The sequence below is a fragment of the Lampris incognitus genome, chromosome 15 (genome assembly GCF_029633865.1).
Source record: "Lampris incognitus isolate fLamInc1 chromosome 15, fLamInc1.hap2, whole genome shotgun sequence".
Taxonomy (NCBI): domain Eukaryota; kingdom Metazoa; phylum Chordata; class Actinopteri; order Lampriformes; family Lampridae; genus Lampris; species Lampris incognitus.
The window spans coordinates 12,749,480-12,777,109 of NC_079225.1; the positions used below are offsets into that span (position 1 = coordinate 12,749,480).

Consider the following 27,630-nt stretch of genomic DNA (forward strand, 5'->3'; position numbering starts at 1 on the left):
ATGAGTTATACAGAACATTACATGGAGTACGACCCTTTCGTGACGGCTCCAGAACCTTCCAACCCGTGGACCAGTGACGACTGCGCCTTCTGGGATCTGGAGGCCAGGTACGTGTTATGATCAGAACCAGAACTGAGTTTAGTGGCAGAATTCGAACCATAGTAAAAAAGTACAGGGCGTCGGGGTAGCGCAGCGGTCTATTCCGTTGCCTACCAACACGGGGATTGCCGGTTCGAGTCCCCGTGAAGGGGGGGACCTGAACCTCGTCCTCTAGAAGGCACCCGGGTTTACATTGATGACTTGGTTGCGTGGGGCTCTACACTACAACAACACAATGAGAGACTGTTGAACCTCCTGCAGAGAATCCAGCTGAGTGGTCTGACACTGAACAAAAACAAAATGTCAGTTCGGGGCAACAGAGGTCACTTTCTTAGGTGACAAGCTGTCTGGAGAAGGAGTGGGACCAGACCGGTCCAAAGTACAGGCCATTCTGGACATGCCCCCACCTACAGACAAGAAGGGAGTCCTGCGAGCCATGTGTGTGGTGAATTTCCTAGGCAAGTTCTTCCCGAATCTCTCTGCAAAAACGGTCTGTATGCTGCACAAAGGCAAAGCGTTCAAGTGGACTGCTACCTCCGGCTTGGTCGGGCGTCCCTACAGACACAATTAGCCATGTCTGCAGGTGGGAAGCTGGATGTGGGTATGTGTCCTGGTCGCTGCAGTAGCGCCTCCTCTGGTCGGTCGGGACGCCTCTTCAGGGGGGAGGGGGAATTGGGGGGGAATAGCGTGATCCTCCCACGCGCTTCATCCCCCTGGCGAAACTCCTCACTGTCAGGTGAAAAGAAGCGGGTGGTGACTCCACATGTGGTAGTCTGCAGAATCTCCCCGGATCGGCAGAGGAGGTGGAGCAGCGACCGGGACAACTCGGAGGAGTGGGGTAACTGCACGGGTACAATTGGGGAGAAAAAGAGGGGGGAAAGAGTGATTTTAAGTGCAATATATTCACATAGATTAAAAAAGTAACTGTGAAATAAAAGTATTAGCTGAAGCACTTACCTAGCATGTGTAGCACGCATCGTTCTTCTATTTGATATGAAATAACTCATGGATCTGTACAAGGAACTAATTTCCTCGCTCACTCATCAGAAACTCACAGTTAGTTTGAGAAATTACAATTGTTTTTTAGCAATTTCAAATACAATGTAAACATGAACAACTGGGTGTTCAGCCCCCCGTGAGTCCCTGTCAGATCGAACACACCATTTTAAGGTCTTTGTAAGCCTCATGTCTGCTGGACGCATGTAGAATAAGGGTGTGTGTCCAGCGGGGACGGTTTTCAGGGATGAAACATGTCATAGATGCAGATCTGTGACACTTCGTGTCCTCGTTTGAATAATGGAAGATTTTGTTCAGCCTCCATTAGCCGTGCCTGATCCTAGAGACATCTTCCAAGGGTCGATATCTCCCTTGTAATCGATAAATTCTTCTTCTTATTATTATTATTATCATCCATCCATTATCCAAGCCACTTATCCCAATCGGGGTCGCAGGATGATGGAGCCTATCCCATTATTATTATCATCATAACCATTATGGCGGCACGGTGGCGCAGTGGTTAGCGCAGTTGCCTCACAGCAAGAAGGTCCTGGGTTCGAACCCTGGGGTAGTCCAACCTTGGTGGGTCGTCCCGGGTCGTCCTCTGTGTGGAGTTTGTATGTTCTCCCCGTGTCTGTGTGGGTTTCCTCCGGGGGCTCCGGTTTCCTCCCACAGTCCAAAGACATGTAGGTCAGGTGATACAGCCAGATTAAATTGTCCCTAGGTATGAATGTGTGTGTGTGTGTGTTTGTGTGTGTGTGGGGGGGTATGTGTGTGTTTGTGTGTGTGCCATCCCTGTGATGGACTGGCAGCCTGTCCAGGGTGTCTCCCCACCTGCTGCTCAATGACTGCTGGGATAGGCTCCAGCATCCCATGACCCCGATTGGGATAAGCGGTTTGGATAATGGATGGATGGATGGATGGATTATGACTATAATTATGATTATTATCATTATTTATCAAACATCCACCCTAAAAATGAATTTGCATGTGGTATCAAAAGCACATTAGAGAACTTGATTGATAGTACTGCTTTGGCTCCTACTAAATCCAGGAAAGGTAATTAGTTTGTATGAGAAGCCTTTTTATGAAGGATTGACATATAGATTATCGCCCTGTTCCTCTGAAATCATTATGATATTCCGCTGATATTATCAATCCAAAGCAAATATTACAGATCAAATGATCATCCCCAGTTTGTTGCAGACTAATATAGCAAAATGTCAAGCTATTGACTTTGTGATTATCCAGAGATATGAAGGCAGGAGAGCTGAGGTATTATCTCCTACAGGGGTCGGCTATATACTATCTCACCACTTTCTATTGTCCCTTGAACTCCCCTTGTCTTGTTGAATTATGCAGGAATTAATTAGGAAAGGCGTTTAATCACGGTGCCCGATGTCGCTTAATAATTCACCTGAATTGATTAATTACGGGTTAGGAGAAAATGTCCCGCCCGAAAATTAAAATAATTGGATGTCAGATGAATGTTGTTATAATACGGAACTTTCCAGACACCGATCTCCCGGCACGGCACCATCATCCCTTCTCGCGCACTCAGAGGCCAATCCAATTTTGGATTTTAATGTCCTGCTCCTTCCTCCATACTCATTTGTCAAACATCTCACTTCCCCTCTCACCTCGCTCTCTCTAAGCAATTATCTCCACCAGGCGGGTAGCGAGTGTGTGTGTGTGTGTGTTTGTATGTGTGTGTGTGTCTGCTGTTAATCTCACATACTACTGTGCCTATCAACCTAATATTTTTGCACAGTAATGACTGTATGACAAAGAACTTCTGATTGTTGCGGTGATTCAAAATTCTTTGAAAAACATTTGTTCTCGCTACCGCCGATCCCTCTCTTCAGTCACCCTCTCTCACTCTCTCTCTGTCTTTCTCTCTCTTACTCGCTCTCTCTCACTCTCTCTTACTCTTTCACTCTCTCTCTGTCTTTCTCTCTCTTACTCGCTCTCTCTTTCACTCTCACTCTTACTCTCTCTCACTCACTCATTCTCTCTCGCTCTCTCTCTCTCTCTCGTTTGAAGCCACAGCTGACCTGACTGCTTTTCCGCAACAATGGCGCAGGGGAAGCTACAAAATGGTTGCATAGCAAACCCTTTCTTTTTGGGAAGTGCAGGTGTGACCGGTGTACTTTTTCATTGTGTTGTGTAGGAAAACAGGACAGCTTCTCTCATGCATGGGATCTGTATTCTGTCGCATATAAACAAAACAGGACAGGTTTCAGAAAACGTCAGATCAGCTCCTGCTGTAGCCTCTTTCTACATGTCCAAAGCAGGAAAGAGCGCATAGCTAGCAACACAATTTTTTTTTACAAAAAGAAATAAAACATACCTGTTGCGTATAAACAAAACAGGACAGGTTTCAGAAAACGTCAGATCAGCTCCTGCTGTAGCCTACGCAAGAATTGGGACCCACATTAGACATAAGACACATTAGGACTGGATAAAATGCATTACAGGGGCAGACAAAAATGAACACGTACCTCTTTCTACATGTCCAAAGCGGGAAAGAGGCAGAAGTCAGGGGGAACATACGTTTTGTAGCTACTAACAGGAAATGAGGTCACAACAGGGAGGGGCTACTAACAGGAAATGGTGTCACAACAAGGAGGGGCTACTATAAGCGTTTCCTGATGATATAATAAAATAACAATGTTGGCAATGAAAATAATAATAATCATGTGGTAGTATTTTGTGTAATTATATAACATTTTTTGGTTATGACGTTTTTAACCATGCTACACAGGTTCATATTCGACTTGGTTGCATTCGTGCGAGGGTCCGTCTAGGAGGCTGCACATCCACAGGCTGGCAAGGAAAATATTTCAATTAGGCTACGATCACACATGCGTGAATGCAGGCGAATGACTATCGCCTGCTGAAGCGAAATTCATGTTTCCTCGTGCTGAATGTGGGCAGTGCAACATGTAGCACATGGAGAACAGTATGCTGGTTTGTAGTGCGTTTGAGCGGTTGTTGGTTTTGCAATGGGAAAATGTACACTGAAGTCCAAAGATATATGTTTTCACTTGTCTCACTTGTACATGTTATCATAGTTTTATGGACAAATACGGAGGAAGAACATTGCTATACAAATTATTTGTATACCGCAAAATATGAATTGATGTTATTAGTAAATGTATTTACGTTCAATGCCTGTCTCCCAACTCACTGCCAATCAGGCAGCATGTCTCTCGTGGGGCAATTTGTAGTTTTTTTGGGTAATGCCACGATCATCCATCCATTATCCAAGCAACTTATCCTGCTCAGGGTCACGGGATGCTGGAGCCTATCCCAGCAGTCTTTGCGGCAACAATCAAAGTCTCCTCTATCCTAGCTATCTAAGAAAACTACAGCCAGTTATAGCCAAGTGGATGGGTGGGTGGATGGGTCAACCACAAACTTCTTTGCTATTGGTTGTGGCTGCAAATTCGCCGGTCAAAGTTCACCAAAGTTGAACTCAACATGAAGTGAAGACGCACATTTCTTTCGCCGTCGGAAGCAAATGTTTTATTCACCTCTTCGCCCTTATAGAATGGAAGTGAACGAGAGGTCAACATTCACCAGTGTTAATTTCACGCATGTGTGACCGTGTTCTCATGCATTTGGTCAAACTCGTCTATGTGTGTTTGTGTGTCTGTCCGGGTCTAATCTCATAAGCTACTGGACCTATCAGCCTAAATATTTTTGTCCATCTGGACTCATCCTCATAATTGTGGATGTAACTTGATATGCACAACTTGAAACTTTTCACCCATTTGCTGGTAGGTGCAGGTGAAAGTCTGCCGACACTTCTGTGCAGGTTGACATTTATCCGTGGTGAATCTTGCAGGCATCGCGAAAAATATGCCATTGTCAATAGCACACGCCAACAAACAAGAAACTGGTATGACCGCTGCAGTAGAAACCGGAAGTCAGTGGACTACAGCTATGCACAGGGTCGATTGAGAGAAGTATGCTGACGATGGAGCTGCAGGGGAAGAAGAAAAGAGGAAGGCTAAAGAGGAGGTTTATTGATGTGGTGAGGGAGACCATTCAGGTGATTGCTGTGGTAGAGGGAGATGCAGAGGACAGGAAGAGATAGAAATGGATGGTTCGCTGTGGCGACCCCTAGTGGGAGCAGCTGAAAGAATAGCAATAATAATAATGATTGATTGAGTGAAGAAGAAAAGGAAGAAATGATAGATAGAAATGATCATGCTAATATTATGAAGCTAGAGAGTAAGAAGAGAGCTTTAGGCTCTTTTCTACAGGGGAAGCAAAGGTGGAGCCTTGATGAAAGCACTGGTTTCCGCATTAAAGGACATAGATACTCCTATGTCCTTTTTCTTTCAACTGGAAGAGAAAACAAGGGGACAAAATCTGATGCTCCATCTTAAGCGGCCCAATGGGGATATTAAAGAAGACCCTTTTGAAATGAGAAAACTGGCTATAGATTTTTATGAGGACCTTTTTAGTGCTGGAAGTTGTGACCCCTCTTCAGTTTAAGCGATACATGAAGGACTACCTATGATGAAGCCGGAACAAGTAGGTTCTCTTGAAGCTTACATGATATTAGAGGGAATGTTCAAAGCAGTTTAGCAAATGTCGTATGGACGCTTTCCTGCTATTCATGGTCTCCCGTCAGCATTTTATAATCCTTTTTGAGGACTAGTTGGAAAAGATTCATGGGAGGTTTTTAAAGAATGTTTTAGCTCTGGGAGTTTAACTTTGACAAGGGTAGTTCTTTCATTATTACCAAAGAATGGGGACCTTAGTTTATTGAAAAATTGGAGGCCTGTCTCATTATGCACTGATCATAAAATTGTCAAGATGTCTTTCAAATAGATTAAATTAAAAGAATATATGGATACTGTAGTACATATAAATCAAACATATTGTGTGCCTGAAGGTATGGCAATGGACAATTTATTTTCAATGCAATATATCGGTATGTCACCTATATGATATGTCATATATAATGATATGTCAGGAAGGGCATTCGACATAAAATTTTGTCAAATCAGTATGCGAATTGACAAGACCATACCGGATCAGTTGAGGCCTGCATTGCTCGCATTAACAGTGGCCAGCATTGGTGCTGTGCCCTCACAGGGTCCTGATCTGATGGAAACTGTAAAATCTGCTGTGGCGACCCCTGAAAAAGAGGTAAAAGCTGAAAGAAGAAGAAGATATCGATATGTCAACTAAGCAGGAACTCAGTCTTGGTTTGTTATCCCTTGATCAGGAGAAAGCAGTTGATAGGATTGATCATGAACACTTGTTTAAAACTGAGAGTTTTTGGTTTTTGTGACGTTTATTTCTTGGGTTAAATTATTATACTTTGGGGCCTCTGTTATTTCAAAAGTTGGTGGTGGACTTGTCCGGTGAAAGTCTTCAGAGGGGCAAGAAAAGGTTGCCCCTTATCAGGGCAGTTGTACTCACTGACAATAGAGCCCTTGTTAAATAACCTTAGGCAGGATCTACTGGGTTAATTGTTTCGGGAAGTAAGTGAACAAGGTACCATAGCTTTGTCTGCTTATGCAGATGATGTAACTGTGTTTAGGGCAGGAAGATGTTGGGAATCTTGTTTGTAGCTTAACAGTCTATGAACGAGAATCATCTGCCAACGTAAACTGGGAAAAAAGTGCAGGATATGTGATGAGTCAGTGGCAACAAAAAGCACTGCCAAATTTTCCAGAAGGATTAGAGTGGAGTAGGGAGGGGATGAAATACTTAGCAGTTTTTCTAGGTAGTGCTGACTTTCAAAAGAAAAACTGAGAATGGATTGTAGAGAAGGTTAGTGCCAGGTGTCTTGATGGACTTGGTTCATGCCCCAGTTATCATACAAGAGGACAGTTCTGGTTGCAAATAACCTGATTGCCTCAATGCTCTGGCACTGATTCACTGTCTTGGAGCCACACGACACACAGGTTAAGGAGGATCAGAAGAAGCTGGTGAATTTTTTTTCTGGTAGTGATATCATTGGACAAACTTGCTGTTTTGTTTTTACTTCTGTGTGAAAGAGGTCATTTTACTTACGTAGTCGTATTACAGTTTTTCGTCTACAGACAACACAGCATCTTCTGTACAGAGGAGATTTGGCGTGGAAAAAAATAGCCTGTTTACTCTTACCAAAGTTGGAAATCTGAGCTACGATAAACATCTTGTTCTGATGAGACTGGGAGAAAAGGACTTGTCTGAGGGCAGACGTTTTTATCAAGCAGTTCTTAATGCTTGGAGCAAGGTCATAAAGGCTCAGAGAGATGCTACGCAGTTTTGTGGTTATGTAGGAGAGAAACCACTGTTTTACAATCCCTTCATACAGAACAGGATATTGAGCTCTGTAAGTGTTAAAAGGGCTTTTGTAAGGTCTGGACTAGTGAAGCTGACCAATTTAAGGACAGGAAGGGCATGGAAATCAGCTGAAGCACTGATTGAGGAAACTGGAATTAAGTCAATTAATCTGTTGCAGAGACTGTTGGGTGAAGTGGTGTCTTCACTTCCTGGTGCTTTTAAAGAGGCATTAAGGATGGAATCTTTCCTGGGTGAGCATGGAGGGGAAATCCTCCTCCAATCTCTGGTTATCTCTGCTGCAGTAGAGGAGCAGGATGAAGAGGAATGGGCACTTCTTTCCTTTTTCCTGGAGACATCAAAGAAGGCTTTATATTGTCAGTGTCAAGGTAATTCACAAGGCGACATTGGTTGGACTGCAGGAGTCAAGGTGGTCGGGTTTATTTACACAAGGCTCATCTCCCAGAGGATGGTGGAGGTCCTTGTGCAAAGCTCCTATAGAGAAACGCACTGTGGCTCTCCAGTGGAGAATAGTACACGGGGCCATGGTTACAAATAGACATGTGGCACGTTTAGATCCCAGAACAGGTAGTATGTGTCCTTTCTGTCAGGAGAAAGAAACTCTACAACATCTGTGGCTGAAGTGTTGTAGGCTAAGAAGTCTGTTTGAATGATTACAGAAATGGTTCGGGGATTTTGAAGAGATGTTAAGGGATGTGATTTTTATTTTTGGCCCAAAGTACAAAGTGTCAAATCAAAGACATATTAGTTTACTTAATTGTTTTGAAAGGTCAGACTAAAATGAGTATTTGCCTTACAAAAAGAAATAAAATGCAGGGATTAGGGTTGGTTGACCAGGTTTCTATGACCAAAGGATTAGTGGTAGCTCACCTGAGAACAGAGTTTGCATATTGTAAATGATTCATGTCTAAAGGAATTTGTTGAAATGTGGGGACAAGGAGATGGTTTATGTAGTGTGTTTGATGACTCACTACAGTCTTTTTAAATGGCGATCATAATAAATGATTGTTAATTGTGGAGTAGGAATGTATGTACACATACACACACACACACACACACACACACACACACACACACACACACACACATATATACATATACATATATGTGGGGCAACAGGGTGGCCTAGTGGTTAGCACTGTTGCCTCACAGCAAGAAGGTCCTGGGTTGGAAACCCAGGTCCTTTCTGTGTGGAGTTTGCATGTTCTCTCCGTGTCTGCGTGGGTTTCCTCCGGGTGCTCCGGTTTCCTCCCACCATCAAAAAGACATGCATGGTCGGGTTAATACTCCTGTCTGTGCCCCTGACCAAGGCAATGGAAAGAAGAACTGGAGTTGGTCCCTGGGCGCTGCAGCTGCCCACTGCTCCTATATCATCATCATCATCATAGTCATCAACGCTCACTCAGGGTCAAGTATGACTGTCCTCCTTCTAGGTCCTTGTGGGTATCCTTGCAGGAGGACACCTGCACAAGACAGATTTTTACATGGAGTGGCTGATGCGCCTGCAGCCACCACATGGTCCTTGACAGGGGGTGGTCAGAGGCCAGTGGCATGGAGAACCAAGACAATTGGGGAGCAGCCTCTGTTGCAGCCTTCATCCGCCTTCACTGCTGTTGTGACTTTGAGACATCTTGCTCCAGCTCTGCCGTTGAGGTTTTTGTTGGATCGTGCATCATCTGAAGCCGCCCCCTGGACCTATCCAACTTGGGTGACCCTACCAGGAGCCAAGCTCCGGATGGAATAGCACTTGGGATCATTGATACATGCAAGCTTCTCCACCACGACAAGGTGGCGATGCAGGAGAAGTCCTATAAGAATACAGTTCGTTGTACGAATACAACGTCATTCAAAGTGGATTTCATATACACTGCAATATTAGTGTTTGTGAGATTTTGTGTTTTGTAGTGGTTTTTGTTTTGTTTTTGTTTTTTTTTCTTTTTGTATTTATTGGGCTATATTGAGATGTTTTAATTAAAGTTATTGTGCCAATAAAGAATTGGTTAAAGGTATCCCTCTCTCTCTCTCTGTCTTCCTCTCTCTCTCAGTAAGGAGCCCAGTCAACAGCGAGTGAAGAAGTGGGGTTTCTCTCTGGAGGAGGCCCTGAAGGACCCAGCAGGACAGGAGCTGTTCCTAAAGTTCCTGGAGTCAGAGTTCAGCTCAGAGAACCTGCGGTAAGCACCTACACTCTCAATCTGAAGAGAAAATTGGGTCAAAAACAAGTAGAGATCAAATCCCCGTGTTACCTTCGACTTAGTCGGGCGTCCCTACAGAGTGTGTCCTTGTCGCTGCAGTAGCGCCTCCTCTGGTCGATCGGGGCGCCTCTTTGGTGGGGAGGGGGAACTAGGGGGAATGGCGTGATCCTCCCACGTGCTACGTCCCCCCGGCGAAACTCCTCACTGTCAGGTGAAAAGAATTGGCTGGTGACTCCACATGCGTCCTGATGCATGTGGTAGTCTGCGGCCCTCCTTGGATCGGCAGAGGGGGGTGGAGTAGCGACCGGAACGGCTCGAAAGAGTGGGGTAATTGGCCAGATACAATTGGGGATGAAGGGGGGGGGGCAAGTAGAGAGATTAGAGGAAGCACACGAGAAGTCAAACAACTAAATAAACCATATGAACACATGAAACCAAGGATAAATCCATCCATCCATTATCCAGACCGCTTATCCTGCTCTCAGGGTCATGGGGGTGCTGGAGCCTATCCCAGCAGTCATTGGGCGGCAGGCGGGGAGACACCCTGGACAGGAACAAGCATAAATATTTGAAAATATTTTATTAAAGTTGAAATGTATGACATTTCTCCCCTAATAGATCATGAATTTATCCCATCTGCTGGATAAACACAGCTGCAGCTAACACAATAAAATAGTCTGGTGTTTAGTTATTCAGTGATCAAATTAAATGTTGCCTGTGTCATTTTTACTATAATTTTTAACCATAGATCACAAAAAAAAACATCTATTAACATTTAAAGAATATTTCCTATAAACAATAATATGTGATTATATCAACAAATTTTTACGTGAAATATAAAGCTAGGAAGTCAATGAAGCACTTTCACTGCATGAAAAACTGGATTTTCGGCCCTGTGAATGTCTGCCAACCACACTCAGTCCCAGCAGTTGATGGCTACAGCCGGTACAGTCCGTGTTTGCCTGTGCCATGTATTGCTGAGAATGAATCACTGGCAGCGGGGGGAGAGCGGGAGGAGGGCAGCGTGGCGGAGCGCAGGTGTGAATGACTCTAATTAGCATCTGAATAGCAGTGAAACCTGGTCTGGCTAGAAACTGCCTCACTTAGACATTCAAGCATTCGATGAAACCACAGACTTTTAAAAGAAAAATCACTCATGATTAGTTGATAGATATCTTGCTATTGGCCACCCTGGTTCAGTATAATACAGACTTGGGTAACCCCCTCCCTTACAATAATAATAATAATAATTTAATTCATGTGATGTTATTTATTGTATATATTCATGTTATTGTATCCTGTGGGCTACACCATAATCAATGACATGAATCACTGGGGAAAGAAAAACAAAAATTTCCGAGGAATATGTTGAATAAAAGGCGACAAGGTGGCACAGTGGTTAGCGCAGTCGCCTCACAGCAAGCAGGTCCTGGGTTTGAGCCCCGGGGTAGTCCAACCTTGGGGGTCGTCCTGGGTCGTCCTCTGTGTGGATTCCCTCTGGGTGGCTCCAGTTTCCCCAATAGTCCAAAGACATGTAGGTCAGGTGAATCGGCCATACTAAATTGTCCCTAGATGGCCTGTCCAGGGTGTCTCCCCGCCTGCCGCCCAATACTGCTGGGATAGGCTCCAGCATCCTGCGACCCTGGTTGGGATAAGCGGCTTAGATAATGGATGGATGGATGGATGAGTAAAAGTAAAAGCTTTATTGAGACCTTAGCAAATGGAAAAACACAACTGTGACTAAAAAAAAAAAACTAAGTAAACAAAGAAATCCAGTAGCCAGCCGCTGTCTGGAACAAGAGTTAGCCTAAAGCTGGATCTGGGGCATCAGCCTTGAAATTACTTTGCCGCCTCCGAGTCGAATGTATTTGATGGCATTGTGTCCGAACGTGCTGCAGACATCTGTGATGTGTAGCCATGTACTTTGGATTAGCAGCCATTGTTGCCTGAAGTGTGGCACACAGGTCGGCAAGCTCCTGGCTACGTAAGCATAGAGGCCCCACAATCCACCCAGACACCCCCCGTCAAAGGTGCCGTCCTCCTCGTCGGACATCATATCAATCACGATGTCCCTCCATAAGTCCATGTCATCTGCTGTTAGTACACTCCGGCTCGCTTCCAGCAGCTGTAAACACAATCAGTACTGAAAATACGAGTACTGCGCAATGCATCGTGTGTTGCCACAATACATCTACTAGTGTTAACTGAAAAATAATCTCACATTGACCAACAACAAATCTTACCCTCTACCATCTTCTCGGTCAAATCCTGGCTTAAGTCTTCATGGCGACCGATTGAGCCACAAGGTGCAGATGGCTGTACAAGAAGTTCCTGTGTACTGTCTCATAATAGGTCTTACAGGCAGCTGGAAAACAATTAAATTATGTTATAAATTATAAAACGGAATTAGCCAAGCTAATTCATCATAAAATAATTTTTGGTAACACTTTAGTATGGGGAACATAAAAAAACGTAATTACTAGTGAATTAGTAATGATCAAGATGTCACTTTAGTATGGGGAACATATTCTAAGTAACAAAAACTTAATTTACAGTAATTTAACACTATGAACACTTGTAGTTTTGTGTTTTGTTATGTAAGAACAGACCATATTCATTAAGTGTTAGTAAGGGAGACTAACTCTTCTTGTGGTACTACCACCTTATAAAGGCCATACTAAGCGAAGCATATTGAGATGGTACTACTAATAAGCAATACTTCTGAGGTTATAGAGGGAAAACTCATAGTTAATGGCTTACTGGTTGTATAATAAGGCCATGCAGAATAAGGCGTTAATGAGTACATAATAATGACCAATTAAGAGTCAATATGTTGCTAATTTGCATGCTAATAAGCACTTAATTAATGGTGACTACGTTCCCCATACTAGTGTTACCTAATTTTTTTTTTTTAAAATCGCAGTAAAAATAATTTACATAGAATGACGTCATTATCCACACTGCGCAAATCCGGATTTACAGTTAGAGCTCTGTAGCGCCGCATTATGTAATAACGCCGCATTATGTAATAATGTAATAAATTTTCACATCATTATGTAATAATGCCACGTTTTTTCCAAATCAAGACATAAATTTTGGTGGTTTATTACATAATGCACCAAATTATTACATTTTCTTCATAAAAAAGTGTAACATCCGCATTTTGTAATAAGTTATTACATATTGCACCGGTTATTACAAAATGCGGATGTTACACTTTTTTATGAAGAAAATGTAATAATCTGGTGCATTATGTAATAAACCACCAAAATGTATGTCTTGATTTGAAAAAAACGTGGCGTTATTACATAATGATGTGAAAATTTATTACATTATTACATAATGCGGCGTTATTACATAATACGGCGCTACAAGCTCCCGCCAAATAAGAAGCAACTGCCTCGTTGTGGGGACAGCTCAGTCTGTGAAAACAAGATGAAAACAGTCCAGAGAACGGATAGATTAACTTCTTTCTTTCTTTGTAATCTCCCGCTTGTTCCTGTTCGTAGCGCCTGCACTTTGCCTCTGGAGGCGGGGAGACGACGCGCCGCTTCTGTGCTGCCCCCTTAAGACAGCTGGCAGAGTGTCGGCTGTGTGACGCGGTTTGTCTCATGTGGCTTGCCGTAGTTTGAGTTTTGGACCCGGGGTGGTGGGGGGGGGGGGTTGAGTTGTGCTTACAGAGCTTTGCGAGCGCCGCGGTTGCTCTTTGTTCATTTTCTCTGCCTGAACACTAGATGGCGTATGTCAGTAAGTAATCAGCGTTGTTTGATTTGTGCGCTTACCCGTTTTGTGACCATCAACTCTGATAGTTATTTGTAGTTATCCGCAACACTTTTGAATATGTTAAAAAGCTAAACCATGGCGATGCTAATCGCGCTAGCTTATCTACGTGTTTCCTGATGTGAAGTTAGCATTCATGCTAAGCGCTAGTTAACCGTTATAGCTAATTGATGATGACTTGGTGTTTGTTGGCGTGAGAGCAAGAGGGAAACACATTATAATTGGGAATTTGTATTATTTCTGTGTTTCAGTTTCACAGTGCTTCTGACACAAACATGCTAAACTTACCTGCTGCCTCCTGGATGTTTATTAAGGAACCCATCTGCCAAGCTAGCAATCGTGTCCATGTGCAGAGAGGGGCAGAATAACTTCCTATAAACTCAACTCAGCTCGGCTCAAAACTTCATTGCAGACTCAGGGTCCATAACAGACAAAGGCATGGTAAAAAAAAAAAAATTAAAAATAGAAGTCATAAAAGATAAGAGCCATTGGTAAAAGATAAACCCAAGACTATACATAGAGTAAACACAATAAAATAACATAAAATGAACAAATCGGTGTCTTCTTGTATCCGTCCATCCGTCTTACCCGTAACCTTTGTTTTTCCATCATGTGATGAAACTAATTAGAGTTCTTCCCGACATCTTGATTCTTGACAGTCAGTTCTGATCTCTTTTCCCCGGCCTACTGGCCTCTTTTAGGGACAACTGGAGACCTGTGTCCTCACCATGGCTGTGTAGGGGAAAACATCTTGCAAAACCTAAAAATAAATCTCTCAGTCTGTGTGTGTGTGTGTGTGTGTGTGTGTGTGTGTGTGTGTGTGTGTGTGTGTGTGTGTGTGTGTGGCCATTTTACAAAAGAAAAAAAAAGTCTGTTTCTCATGAAAATCTTGTGAATGTGTCAGATTCATCCCACATGTAGACTGGTAAACAGATATATTATGTTAGCTCCTTATGCACCAACTAAGATGGGTGTGTGGGCAGATAGAGAACAAATATGAACAAATAACTGTAAGCACTATTTAAAATGAGGGAGAAACGGAGAATGAGAACGGTTCAGGTCCAATCAAGATGACTAAGAACCACGGAGCCTGGCATATGACCAGGTAGATAGGATGGAGGTCACAGATACCTCTGAGCTACTGCAAGAGATAAAACCCACGCTTATACACACACACACACACACACACAGCGCTTCCCCTCACCACTATCTCATACTCCCTCAAACTCAATAATTGCTTCTGCTTTTTATGAAGGCCCTTTTAGAAAGGCACTTTCGACAGAGAGGGCAGAGAGAGAGAGAAGGAAACAGAGAGGGAGATTTTCAGGGGTCTTTGTCTCTTTATTGCAAAGCCAGTCCACAGATCAATATAGATAGGTAGAATGTAATATTGGAAGCAGTTAGCCAGCGGAGCTCATGCATTTGGCTTCCTTTGCTAGCTAACTGGGTCAGTGACTACTTACTCTTCCATGTGGCTAGCACAAAGTGAAGGGCTGACAGGCAGGTACCTGGTTGTTTGGGGATTGTGTCTACAGTGCTGCTTTTGTAATGCTGTAAATGCAAGTCGAGCAGATGAATTTGGCGTTATGTACTTGCTCCCACCTTTTCTGGCATTTCAAAATCTTCAAAAATGGATTGATATGAAAATGATATATGGATGCAATGCATATTTTGAAAAGTCTGGGACATCACATAGGGCTGTAAGGCTCCACAAAATTCACAGTTCTGATACAGCAAGGAAAACAAAGAAATGCATCTCATCTCATCATCTTCATCAGCCGCTTCTCCAGGGTCGAGTTGCAGTCGCAGCAAGCTAAGTAGGGCACTCCAGACGTCCCTCTCCCCAGCAACACCCTCCAGCTCCTCCTGGGGGATCCCAAGACGTTCCCAGGCCAGATTGGACATGTAGTCCCTCCAGTGAGTTCTGGGTCTACCCCGGGGTCTCCTCCCAGTTGGACGTGCCTGGAAAAACTCCAAAGGAAGGCCCCCAGGAGGCATCCTAATCAGATGCCTGAACCACCTCAACTGACTCCTTTCGACGCAAAGGAGACGTGCCTCTACTCCGAGCTCCCTTTGGATGTCCGAGCTCCTCACCCTGTGTCTAAGGCTGAGCCCAGACACCCTACGGAGGAAACTCATTTCAGCCGCTTGTATCCACGATCTCACCCTTTCGGTCATTACCCAAGGCTCATGACCATAGGTGAGGGTTGGAACGAAGACTGACTGGTAAATTGACAGCTTTACCTTCCGGCTCAGCTCCGTCTTCACCATAACGGTCCAGTACAATGTCCGCATTACTGCTGATGCTGCACCAATCTGCCTGTCAATCTCCCGCTCCATCCTACCCTCACTCATGAACAAGACCCCGAGATACTTGAACTCCTTCACTTGAGGCAACAACTCATCCCCAACCTGGAGGAGCAAAACAACCAATTTCCAGGAGAGAAACAATGGCCTCAGACTTGGAGGTGCTGACTCTCATCGTGGCCATTTCACACTCAGCTGCAAACCGTCCCAGTGCACGCTGGAGGTCGCATTTTGATGAAGCCAACAAAACCACATCATCTTTGAAGAGCAGCGATGCAATTCTGAGGTTTCCAAAACAGACACACTCCTCGCCTTGGCTGCGCCTTGAGATCCTGTCCAGAATATCACAAACAGAATCGGAGACAAGGGACAACCTTGGCCGAGTCCGAAACCCATCGAAAACGTGTTTGACTTTGTGCCGAGAATGCGGACACAGCTCTCACTTTGGTTATACAAGGACCGGATCGCTTGTAGCAACTGCCCTGGTACCCCATAATCCTGCAGTACCCCCACAGAGTGCCCCCGGGGTACACGGTCGTAAGCCTTCTCCAGGTCCACAAAACACTTTTAGACTGGCTGGTCAAACTCCCATGCCTCCCTTAGCACTTCCACAAGGGTAAAGAGTTGGTCCGTTGTTCCACGGCCAGGATGGAATGTGCATTGTTCCTCCTGGATCCGAGGTTTGACAGTCGGTTGGAGCCTCCTTTCCAGCACCCTAGAGTAGACTTTCCCAGACTTGCCCTGATAATTGGAGCACACCCTCCAGTGTGCAAAGAAATGCAAACGATAAAATGTGTTTTCATTTATTTTGAAGAACAAAGCCTTCATCTGTATTATTGTTTTTTCCCACCTGTAGCCTCACAACTTCTGGCTATGGGTGGTTGCATTTAGGAGTAAGGTTTGGGGCTAAGTTTAGATAGTGTTTAAATTAAGGTTCAAGGTTAGCTTTGGATAGAAGTTATTGTGTCTTGTCAAGGTTGGGTTTAGGTTACGGTTAGGTTGTCATCGTGTTGAGAAACAGGCAATTTGTTCGGCATTTAAAAAAAAAAAACAACATCAGCAAGACTAAATGACAACAACAACCAGCACGTTGCCAAAACTTGCCAGGTGGAACTGGCACTTCTGAATTTAGGTTCTCTAGATGCCACGATGTGGACTGCAGTGATTTGGTTTGGTATTATTATTATTGTTGTTATTATTATTATTATTATTATTATTTATGTATTGGTTTGGATGGATGGTTTGGTATTATTAGGGCTTATCGAACTGCAAATCCTGTATCAAATGGTTTGGTACAAATACATGTAGTGTTACATCCCTATATGTTGCAGAGTAAGCTGTTCGATGATTTCTTAAAATCCACTGTGAAACGAATTCCTCAGAGTATAGACAGTAAGAGGCTTTGACAGTCATCAGATTATATGTGTGTGTGTGTATCAGTATATGACATGAATCACAAATCTTTCTCAGAAGCGTCACCTCCTACAAACAGCTGCCACACACAGCTTTGGATCGGACTGTTCCAGTTCCCCAGACTAGTAATAATCTGAAGTGTTTTTGATTGATCCCATCACAGGTTTTGGTTGGCGGTGCAGGACTTTAAGCGGCGCCCTCTGCAGGAGGTGGCGGTGCGGGCGCAGGAGATCTGGGCCGAGTTCCTGGCGGAGGGAGCACCCAGCTCCATTAACCTGGACTCCTGCAGCTACGAACGCACAAGCCAAAACCTGAAAGACCCCGGACGCTACAGCTACGAAGACGCACAGGTGAGGCGGGTCGACGGGCGTGTGGTTGTGTGGGCTTCCTCCCAAGACTTGCAGTGTTAGCTGAACTGGACAGGGCTGTAAGTCAGCTCACTAAAAAGAGTGGGTCTTTTTTCTCCCAAAAATGTGTACCTTTTTATTCCGAGCTCAAGATACCTTATGTGAATAAGACTTTGACCTACTCTGGGTAACAATACGCTGTATTTTAATGTCGCGAAGTTGGGTAGGTTGAATGACTCACCCAGCTGCTGGAGTCTCTAAATTGCCCTGTTATGGACTGGTGACCTGCCCAAGGTGTCTCCCTGCCTTCTGCTCAATGCATGCTGGGATAGACTGCAGTTCCCCATGACCTTGAAGTGGATTCAGCAGGTAGAGAGAGAGAGAGAGAGAATAAGCAGGTATAGATGGGTAGAATAGATGACAGAGAGAGAGAGAGAATAAGCAGGTATAGATGGGTAGAATAGATGACAGAGAGAGAGAGAGAATAAGCAGGTATAGATGGGTAGAATAGATGACAGAGAGAGAGAGAGAATAAGCAGGTATAGATGGGTAGAATAGATGACAGAGAGAGAGAGAGAGAGAATACAAGCGTAATGAAGTCCTCCATTGATTTACGTTAGCTAGGAATCCATCCTTGTTTTTTTTAATTTTTTCCCCCAATTGTCCTTGGCCAATTACCCCACTCTTCTGAGCCGTCCCGGTCGCTGCTCCACCCCGCCTGCCGATCCGGGGAGGGCTGCAGACTACCACACGTCTCCTCTGATATATGTGGAGTCGCCAGCTGCTTCTTTTCACCTGACTGAGGCGTTTCAGCAGGAGGACGTAGCGCATGGGAGGATCATGCTATTCCCCCCAGTTCCTCCTCATCCCCCGAGCGGGTGCCATGACCGACCAGAGGAGGCGCTAGCGCATCGACCAGGACACATACCCGCATCCGGCTTACCACCCACAGACACGGCCAATTGTGTCTGTAGGGACCCGCGGCCAAGCCGGACATAACACGGGTTTCGAACTGGCGATCCCCGTGTTGGTAGGCAACGGAATAGACCACTATGCTACCCGGATGCCCCAACTCAATTTTTCTAGTGTTTGTCATGGACAGTTATAGAGTTTCCCACCACATAATATGATTTAAAAAAATGATAAAATGAAAGAAATGCTGCATGGATGCACCACTCAGGAGCAGAGCAGATGGGAGTGAGGGTCCCTGTTTGACACAGAAACTCTAGAAAGGTCGGTGGCCAGAGGCCTATCAGCCATTACTACCGCCTCAGCTTTCTTCCTGATTCACTTCAGCACTGTGAACAAATGGAGTGCCTTGTAATAGAAGACGGAGAAACATATGAGAGAGAATGAGGAGAAAGGTTTTTTTTTTTTTTAAATCAAATTTCCTCCTCTGTTACAAGTTTAAAAGGGGAGAGTTAAATAACGGAAAGGATTTTTCTTCCCATTGGTGTTGGTGTAGTATTACACAATGTGATAGTCACTGGGAGACTATCGCATTGTGTGTTTGCTTTGCAAGACTTGTTTGCATTTTCTCCCCTCTCATTCTCCTGTCTCCTCATTCTCTTCTTCTTCTTCTTCTTCTTCTTCTTCTTCTTCTTCTTCTTCTGCTCTCTCCTCTGTCTCTCTCTCTGCTTCCTACCTTGTATCAGGACCACATCTACAAGTTGATGAAAAGTGACAGCTACACACGCTTCCTACGCTCCAATGCATACCAGGACCTCCTGACGGCAAGGAAGAAGGTGCGTTCGCTCGTGCACGTTCGTGCATGTGCACATATGAGTCTGTGTGCATAAGTGCACATGTGCGAGTGTTGAATATGAATGAGGATGTGAGCTTGCACACTTGTGAATACGTCCAACTGCAACAGCGTGTCCCAAAGCATTTATCTCTCTCTCTCTCTCTGTCTCTCACTCTCTCTCTCTCCCCCTCACTCCCTCCCTTCCTGATGGGCCCAGCCTGAGGCAGAGCAGGGGCGGCGTACCTCTCTGGAGAAGTTCACACGCAGCGTGGTGAGGAGCTCCCTCCTTCTTCTGAACACTCCATTAGACCCTGTCATCAGCCTTCAACGTGCATTAGCATGGATGTGCGTTTGTCCAACCTGACCACCTTATTAGTCCTGCAGTTTCCAGTAAAACCCAGATGTAGCCGTTTTCTCACTTTGGGGAAAAACAAAAAATCATTCAGTCATTATAGATAATTGCCGGGTGAATTGTTGGTCGAAGCACAGTGGAATAGTTTATAAGAATATATATATTTTCTGCTTTATAACTTCGGAAATACCCGGCAGCACTAATAACTTCTAGATTAGTGGTAAAGGATTTTACGAAATCCCAATTCCAGTGTGGATGTGGGAGATGCCATGGTGCTCCCAGACAGCTGTGTATTCACAGAACCACTGTGTGTGGTTTGACGTACGGTGTCAAACCTAGCTCTGCTTGCTCACATGAAAAAAACACCTCCCTCACTTAAAGGAGCTATAGGCGGCCGCCGATTTTTGGTAAAATTTAAAATTTCTTATTATATCTTGACAGTAGTTGATAGTACTCAAAAAATAAGACGTTTGACACCGAAATTTAAAAAAAATCCATCGTTCCTTTAAGGGGCAGGAGCTAAAACAATGACATCCAATCAAACAAACGACCAAGTCAAATGATTGGAACGTAAGAGCTGTCTATCAAACCCTCAGTGACACACGCGTTTGTTATGCGCGTAACAGTTGCGTGTACACAAAGGCCAGTTGCTAACACATAGCTGCATGCTAGCTACCTAGCTTGACAGCTGTGAGTGCTAACAATAAACATGTTAAAGTTAGTTTTCTCTTACGTGTGTGACATTCGGTACAGCTAATTTGGCTCCGCTCAGAATGATGCTCGTCTCAGGTGAAATGCTTTCGCTTCAGTCAGCTGGTGTGTCTGGCGCGTGCATGGAGGCATCCTGATGCTTTCTGATTGGGAAGGGCGGTGTCGAATTCGGTTTGAAAATATTTCTAAGTTCTGCCCAAAATCAACGGCCACCTATTGCTCCTTTAAATTGCTCATAAAGCAGCCGCTCTCCTCCTTGGGGACATTGGTAACAGTAAAATAATGAACAATTAATGAATTTAACATTTTCACAATGTATATGTTGCATGATGCAGCTAGCTAGCTATGCAGCTGGACTGAGGAATACAGCTGGGCTGCACCGTGACAAGCTAATGGCGTACTGTGCAGTATCAAAGACTGCATGAATATTACTGTAGAAAAACAGATTTTAAATATATCACATGGAAGGAATAGAATATAAAAACAGTATTGTCACATAAAATGCCCATGTATTTAGCAAAGTAGTTCCTCTAATAAATGGGATGGGGAGAATATAAATTTGGAGCATACATAGCTAGCAAAACATGTTTCAACCGACGCTATTCACTACTGTGCATTTATTCTTCAGCTGTACCATCAAATATGTATTTTCATCTATACAGTAGTATTCTGTATAATAATCAAGTTAAGAAACAAAGCCAGATGAAAGATCGTACAGTCAAAGGTTACTTAGATTAATAAAGCAGGGTGTCCGGATAGTGTAGCGGTCTATTCCATTGCCTACCAACATGGGGATCGCCGGTTTGAATGCCCATGTTACCTCCGGCTTGGTCGAGCGTCCCTGCAGACACAATTGGCCGTGTCTGCGGGTGGGAGGCTGGATGTGGGTGTGTGTCCTGGTCGCTGCACTAGCGCCTCCTCCGGTCGATCAGGGTGCCGGTTCGGGGGGAGTGGGAATAGCGTGATCCTCCCACGTGGTACGTCCCCCTGGCAAAACTCCTCACTGTCAGGTGAAGAGAGTCGGCTGGCGACTCACCATGTATCGCAGGAGGCATGTGGTAGTCTGCAGCCCTCCCTGGATCGGCAGAGGGGGTGGAGCAGCGACTGAAGAGTGGGGTCATTGGCTGTGTACAATTGGGGAGAAAAGGTGGAACCCCCCCCCCCAAAAAAAGATGAATAAAGCAGGGTAGCTGTGACGCTAGCCTCTTCCTTGTCGACCGTTCAAGTCACACGTAAGTTGTGAGTTGTAGTTTTATGTAGTTTTCTCCGGGTAGACGGCTCAGTGAAAAGGCTGATGTTGTGTTATTATAAAACAACATTTTTTCTATTCTGTTATGGAGACAGGACACCTTAGGCTTATCACCGCCCTCTTGTGTTTCCTTCATGTTTTCCTTTTATAAAGAGAAACAGTAGAAAATAAAATAAATCTTTAGGTTGTGTGTGTCTCTGTTTTGTTGCTCAAGACTTGGCCCATGAATATACACTGCTCAAAAAAATAAAGGGAACACATAAGCAATGCAATGTAGCTCCAAGTCAATCACACTTTTGAGATATCAACCTGTCCAGTTAGGAAGCAACACTGATTTGTGAATCAATTTCACCTGTTGGCAAATAGTCTAATTTCCACCAGGTGGAAATTAGACAATTTGCAAGACAACCCCTATAAAAGGAATGGATTTGCAGGTGGTGGCCACAGACCATTTGCCTGTCCTCATCTTTTCTGGCCGATCTTTGGTTAGTTTTTCATTTTGCTAGTGCCCTCACCACTAGAGGTGGCATGAGGCGGTATCTGCAACCTACAGAAGTTGCTCAGGTAGTGCAGCTCATCCAGGATGGCACATCAATGCGTGCTGTGGCAAGAAGATTTGATGTGTCCCAGCACAGTGTCCAGAGCATGGAGGAGGTACCAGGAGACAGGCCAGTACACCAGGAGACGTGGAGGGGGCCGCAGGAGGACAACAACCCCGCAGCAGGACCGCTATCTGGTCCTTTGTGCAAGGAGGAACAGGAGGAGCACTGCCGGAGCCCTACAAAACGACCTTCAACAGGCCACTAATGTGCAGGTTTCTGCTCAAACAGTGAGAAACAGAATGCAGGAGGATGGTATGAGGGCCCGACGTCCACAATTGGGGCCTGTGCTCACAGCCCAACACCGTGCAGCCCGATTGATCTTTGCCAGAGAACATCTTGGTTGGCAGATTCGCCATTGGCGCCCTGTGCTCTTCACAGATGAGAGCAGGTTCACACTGAACACATGTGACAGACGTGAGAGAGTCTGGAGACGCTGTGGAGAACGTTCTGCTGCCTGCAACATCCTCCAGCATGACCGGTTTGGCGGTGGGTCAGTGATGGTCTGGGGAGGCATATCCTTGGAGGGCCGCACAGACCTCTACATGCTAGCCAGAGGTACCATGACTGCCATTAGGTACCGGGATGAGATCCTCAGACCCATTGTCAGACCATATGCTGGTGCAGTGGGCCCTGGGTTCCTGCTCACGCATGACAATGCTCGTCCTCGTGTGGCCAGAGTGTGTCAGCAGTTCCTGTATGTCGAGGGCATTGATGCTATGGACTGGCCTGCACGTTCCCCAGACCTGAATCCAATCGAGCACCTCTGGGACATCATGTCTCGTACCATCCGCCAACGCGATGTCGCACCACAGACTGTCCAGGAGTTGACCGATGCCCTGATCCAGGTCTGGAAGGAGATCCCTCAGGAGACCATCCGTCGTCTCATCAGGAGCATGCCCAGACGTTGTAGGGAGTGCATACAGGCACGTGGAGGCCACACACACTACTGAGCCTCATTTTGAATCGTCTTGAAGAATTTCCACAGAAGTTGGATCAGCCTATGTTCTCATTTTCCACTTTGATTTTGAGTATGATTCTGAATCCAGACCTTAATGGGCTAATGATTTTGATTTCCATTGATCATTCTTAGGTTATTTTGCTCTAAACACATTCCTCTGTCTAATAAATAAAGATTTTCAGCTGAAATATTTCATTCATCGAGGTCTATATTGTGTTTTTAGGTGTTCCCTTTATTTTTTTGAGCAGTGTATATTTTCACAGTCTTGCAGCCTTGGCAAGATGGTGTGTTGTGGCTGGACATGGTGGATATAAAAAGGCAACACACCCCTGTTAAAATGGCAGATTTTTGTGATGTAAAAAAATGAACTAAGATGGATCATGTCAGAAATTTTTCCACTTTTTTTTGTTTGTTTGTAATTCCTACCTATAAAAATGAAGTGAAAATCAGAAGCATTTTAGGAGAGAAACAAAAAACGAATAAATTCACAATGACCTAGTTGCATAAGTGTGCACACCCCTAAACTAGCACTTGGTTGAAGCACCTTTTGATTTTATTACATCACTCAGACTCTTAGTCTATCAGTTTGGCACATCTCGACTTGGCGATATTGTACCACTCTTCCTTGCAAAAACGTTCTAGATCTGTCACATTACGAGGGCATTTCCTGTGAACCGCTCTCTTCAGGTCACCCCACAGATTTTCAGTTGGATCCAGGTCTGGGCTCGGGTTGGGCCGTTTCAAAACATTTCTCTTCTTTTGGTGAAGCCATTCCTTTGTTGATTTAGATGCATGGTTTGGGTCATTGTTGGGCTGAAAGGTGAAATTCCTCTTCAGCTTTCTAGCAGATGCCTGAAGGTTTTGCGCCAAAATCAACTGATATTTGGAGGTATTCATGATCCCCTCCACCTTGACTAAAGCCTCAACAGGCACCGATGACCTTATGACCACAGCTCCTGCCTGCTGCATCTACAATAGAGGCTTTGAACATGGCCCACTCAGACTCCATGTCCCCAGCCTCCTCGGGATAAACGAGAACTTCTTCCGGAGGTGGGAAGACGGGGGCCTCCGCCAGACGTTCCCAGTTCACCCTCACTACAGGTTTGGGTTTGCCAGGTCTGTTCGGCAGCCTTCCCCGCCATCTGATCCAACTCACCACCAGGTGGTGATCAGTTGACAGCTCTGCTTCTCTCTTCACACAAGTGTCCAAAACATACAGCCACAGATCTGATGATATGACCACAAAGTCTATCATCGATCTTTGGCCTAAGGAGTTCTGGTACCAAGTACACTTATGAACTACCTTATGATCGAACATGGTGTTTGTTATGGCCAATCCATGACTCGCACAGAAGTCCAATAACAAGGCACCACTTGGTTTCTGATCGGGGAGGCCATTCCTCCCAATCACGCCCCTCCAGGTTTCTCCATCATTGCCCACGTGAGCATTGAAGTCCCCTAGCAGAACTATAGAGTCCCCAGGCCGAACCCTATCCAGCACACCACCCAGACCCCAAGAAGGCCGGATACTCCAAACTGCTATTCGGTGCGTAAGCACACACAACAGCCAGAGCCTTCCCTCCAGTGACTCGCAGTCATATAGAGGCGACCCTCTCATTCTCCAGGGCGAACCCCAACATGGAAGCGCTCAACCAGGGACTTGTGAGTATCCCACACCCGCCTGGCGCCTGTTACTTTGGCAAACTCCGGAAAAGTAAAGAGTCCAGCCCCTCTTCAGGAATTTGGTACCAGAGCCCATGCTATGTGTGGAGGTGAGCCCAACTATATCTAGTAGTTGGTACTGCTCCACCTCCCTCACCAGCTCAGGCTCCTTCCTTGCCAGAGAGGTGACATTCCATGTCCCGAGGACCGATCTGTGATGCCGAAAGTCGGCATGCCCCAGTCCCCGCCTTTGCCTGCCGCCCAGTCTGTGTGTGGTGGGTCCACGGGGTGGTGGGTCCATGCTGTTTCTTTGGGCTGGGCCCGACTGGGCTCGATGGGCCAAGGCCCAGCCACCAGACACTCCCTTTTCGGGCGAGGTGCTGTAGCTTTGCTCGTGTACTTTCATTGGGTTTCTTGGGAATCGCTTAGTCTGGCCCTTCACCTGAGACTAATTTGCCTTGGGAGACCCTACCAGGAGCTATTGCCCCCGACAACACAGCTCCCAGGATCACGGGAACACTTGAACTTGCTTTAGCAGGCTACACAATTTACAACACGACAGTGAAATTTGAAAAAGTTGAATTGTAATTGGTCGAAGAGTAAAATGAGGCTGGCCTCCATTGAGTTTTTTTCTCACGGTGTTGGAGTTACAGAATTTCCTTGACAACACGACATGAACTCAATTCCGATTGGTTATTTTTTTTAATCAAGGGAGGCGAGGCGGTTTTTGTCGTTTTAGGCCTCCTGTGGTGAATGGCTAGATCTCACACAGCAATCTTAGCCACACGATGATGACAACCAGAATGAAACTGCAATATTTTTATTGAATAGATACACAGAGCCTCTCAAACTACATGGTGTTTTATTGTCATCACATATAACGCTTTCTTCTTCTTCTCAAATTTCAGAGGAGGCATTGCCTCCTCTGACGAGCCGCCGCTGCCCGTTCATGCTTTGTAAGCTCTTTGTGGGCCGTGGCTTTTGCACTTGGATGCAACCAAGAAGCTGTCAGGAAAGTCCTACAGGAACAGCTGAACTTTATTTGGGGTTAATCAGAGTCACTTTAATTGATGGCAGGTGTGTACTAACTACTATTTAACATGAATGTGATTGGTTAATTCTGAACACAGCCACATCCCTAATTATAAAACCACTTATGCAACCAGGTTATTGTAAGTTTGTTTTATTGTCCCCCCCCCCCCTAAAATGGTTCTGATTGCTTTTCACTATTTTTTGGAACTAAAGTGGAAAAAGTGCTGACATGATTTATTTGGGTTCATTTTTTTTTTTACATTACAAAAGCCTTAGAATTCAGTCATAAAGAAAATGCATGATGACAACAAAAGTCAATTCAGCTAAAATGTCAAGAGTCAGTGCCGTCCCATACCCTTACACATCTGTGCATTTTTGGATGTTTCTTCTCGTGTGTGTATGCCGTCTGCTTGGCCTTGAATCTTAACGTCTGACCTGCACCCATCGTTTCGCTTTTTACCTCGACCTATTTTGCTTTTTCCAACCTCGCACTCCCCAGTTCTCTTTAAAGGAGAACGAGTAGGATTTTCCTAAAACTCAGCGTATAGACTCGTACAAAAACAATCCCTCTCAGCCATCACTTATGACCGCTAGGCAGAGACCTGTCCTCTGTCTTGTGTTTTCTGATTTATCTTATTTTGCTGTGTGCGGGACGTTTCTGGGCGTCAACCTTTGGGCAGCGGGACCTAGTCACTACGTCAACATAGTGACCAGGTGCCAGATCGAGATCATGAGCACGCATCCAAGAGGAAGCTACGACAATGGCGGACACGGCGCCGAAACGCCAAGCAGACAAAGCTCCTTCCAAAACGAGAGTGAATCTGGGGTTGGCTTTCACCCGCTGGCGAGCGCTGAGGGAGAGGATGGGGATGAAGAGTGACGCGGAGTTGGCCTGTACACCGGGATGTCTTCTGGCAGCTGTGGTCAGGGGGCGTGTCCTTCTGGTGACGTTGAGCCAGGGGAGAGGGGTCAACTTTGAATGTTGTGTTGACAAACCGCAACTGATGAATCCTACTCGTTCTAGCTTTAAGTACGTCAACATAATCGCTTCCTCCCTCTGGTGCTTTCCTGTGTATTTCAGATTTTGCCTCACGTCTGCTTCTTTTCTGACATTATTCCTTCCACCTACGCGTCCATTCTAAATCCTTGGCCTAGTTATTCAGCAATGTGGAGAGAATATGCGTTTGCGTTTGAGAAGTGTTTTAATGGCTATTCCTCCCACCTCCTCCTGTCTCCAGGGCAAGTCACTGACTGGCAAGCGGCTGACGGGCCTCATGCAGTCTTCCTGACCAGGCCTGCACGTAGAGGAGGACCATCCATGCCTAGGAGAGCTGCTTGCTTGGCTTCGGTGGCAAAACGGCCCCAGGACGGTTTTTAGATGTGGGGGGAGGGGTGGGTGGGGTTCAGTGTTTTGAAGGGCCAGAAAAGGCTCGGGACTGGCGGCCTGGCTCACCGAGTCTCACGGCGCCCTCGTTTTACTTACCTCAGATCAGTTTAAGAGGACAGACAGCATGCAATAAGTCACACTAGACCTGACACCAGGACAGCGCTGCAGGGCCTAAACACCAACCTGTAAACACTGCTGCTCTTCTTGGGATGGGAGGGTCCGAATAATTTCTGTAACCAAACGGAACGTCAGGCTTGACTCTTATCTATCTACACTCATTAATAGGGTAGCCCACGTATACTGGCTCTCCCTTTACTTTCAGTGCTATAACTAACGGAATGCTTGAATGCCTTTGACGCTCAGAAGAGACGTAGACTTAATTCAGTAGCTCGCTGTCTTGTTTCATGTCATTCACGAGGAGGATATGAGGGAAGGGAGAAAAGAAGGGGGGGGGCACTAAATTCGTTCACACTCGAGGAGTGAATGC

General features: G+C 45.3%; 1 protein-coding gene across 1 annotated transcript; it reads left to right on the plus strand.

Moving 5' to 3' along the window:
• Positions 1 to 27,128, plus strand: LOC130125557 (regulator of G-protein signaling 7-like). The gene is made up of 6 exons (XM_056295156.1): positions 1 to 107; positions 9,453 to 9,578; positions 17,263 to 17,449; positions 19,102 to 19,191; positions 19,408 to 19,461; positions 26,995 to 27,128. Exons 1-6 carry the CDS (start codon positions 1 to 3, stop codon positions 27,043 to 27,045), a joined length of 615 nt encoding a protein of 204 aa, XP_056151131.1. The 3' UTR covers positions 27,046 to 27,128.
• Positions 27,129 to 27,630: the final 502 nt, after the last annotated feature.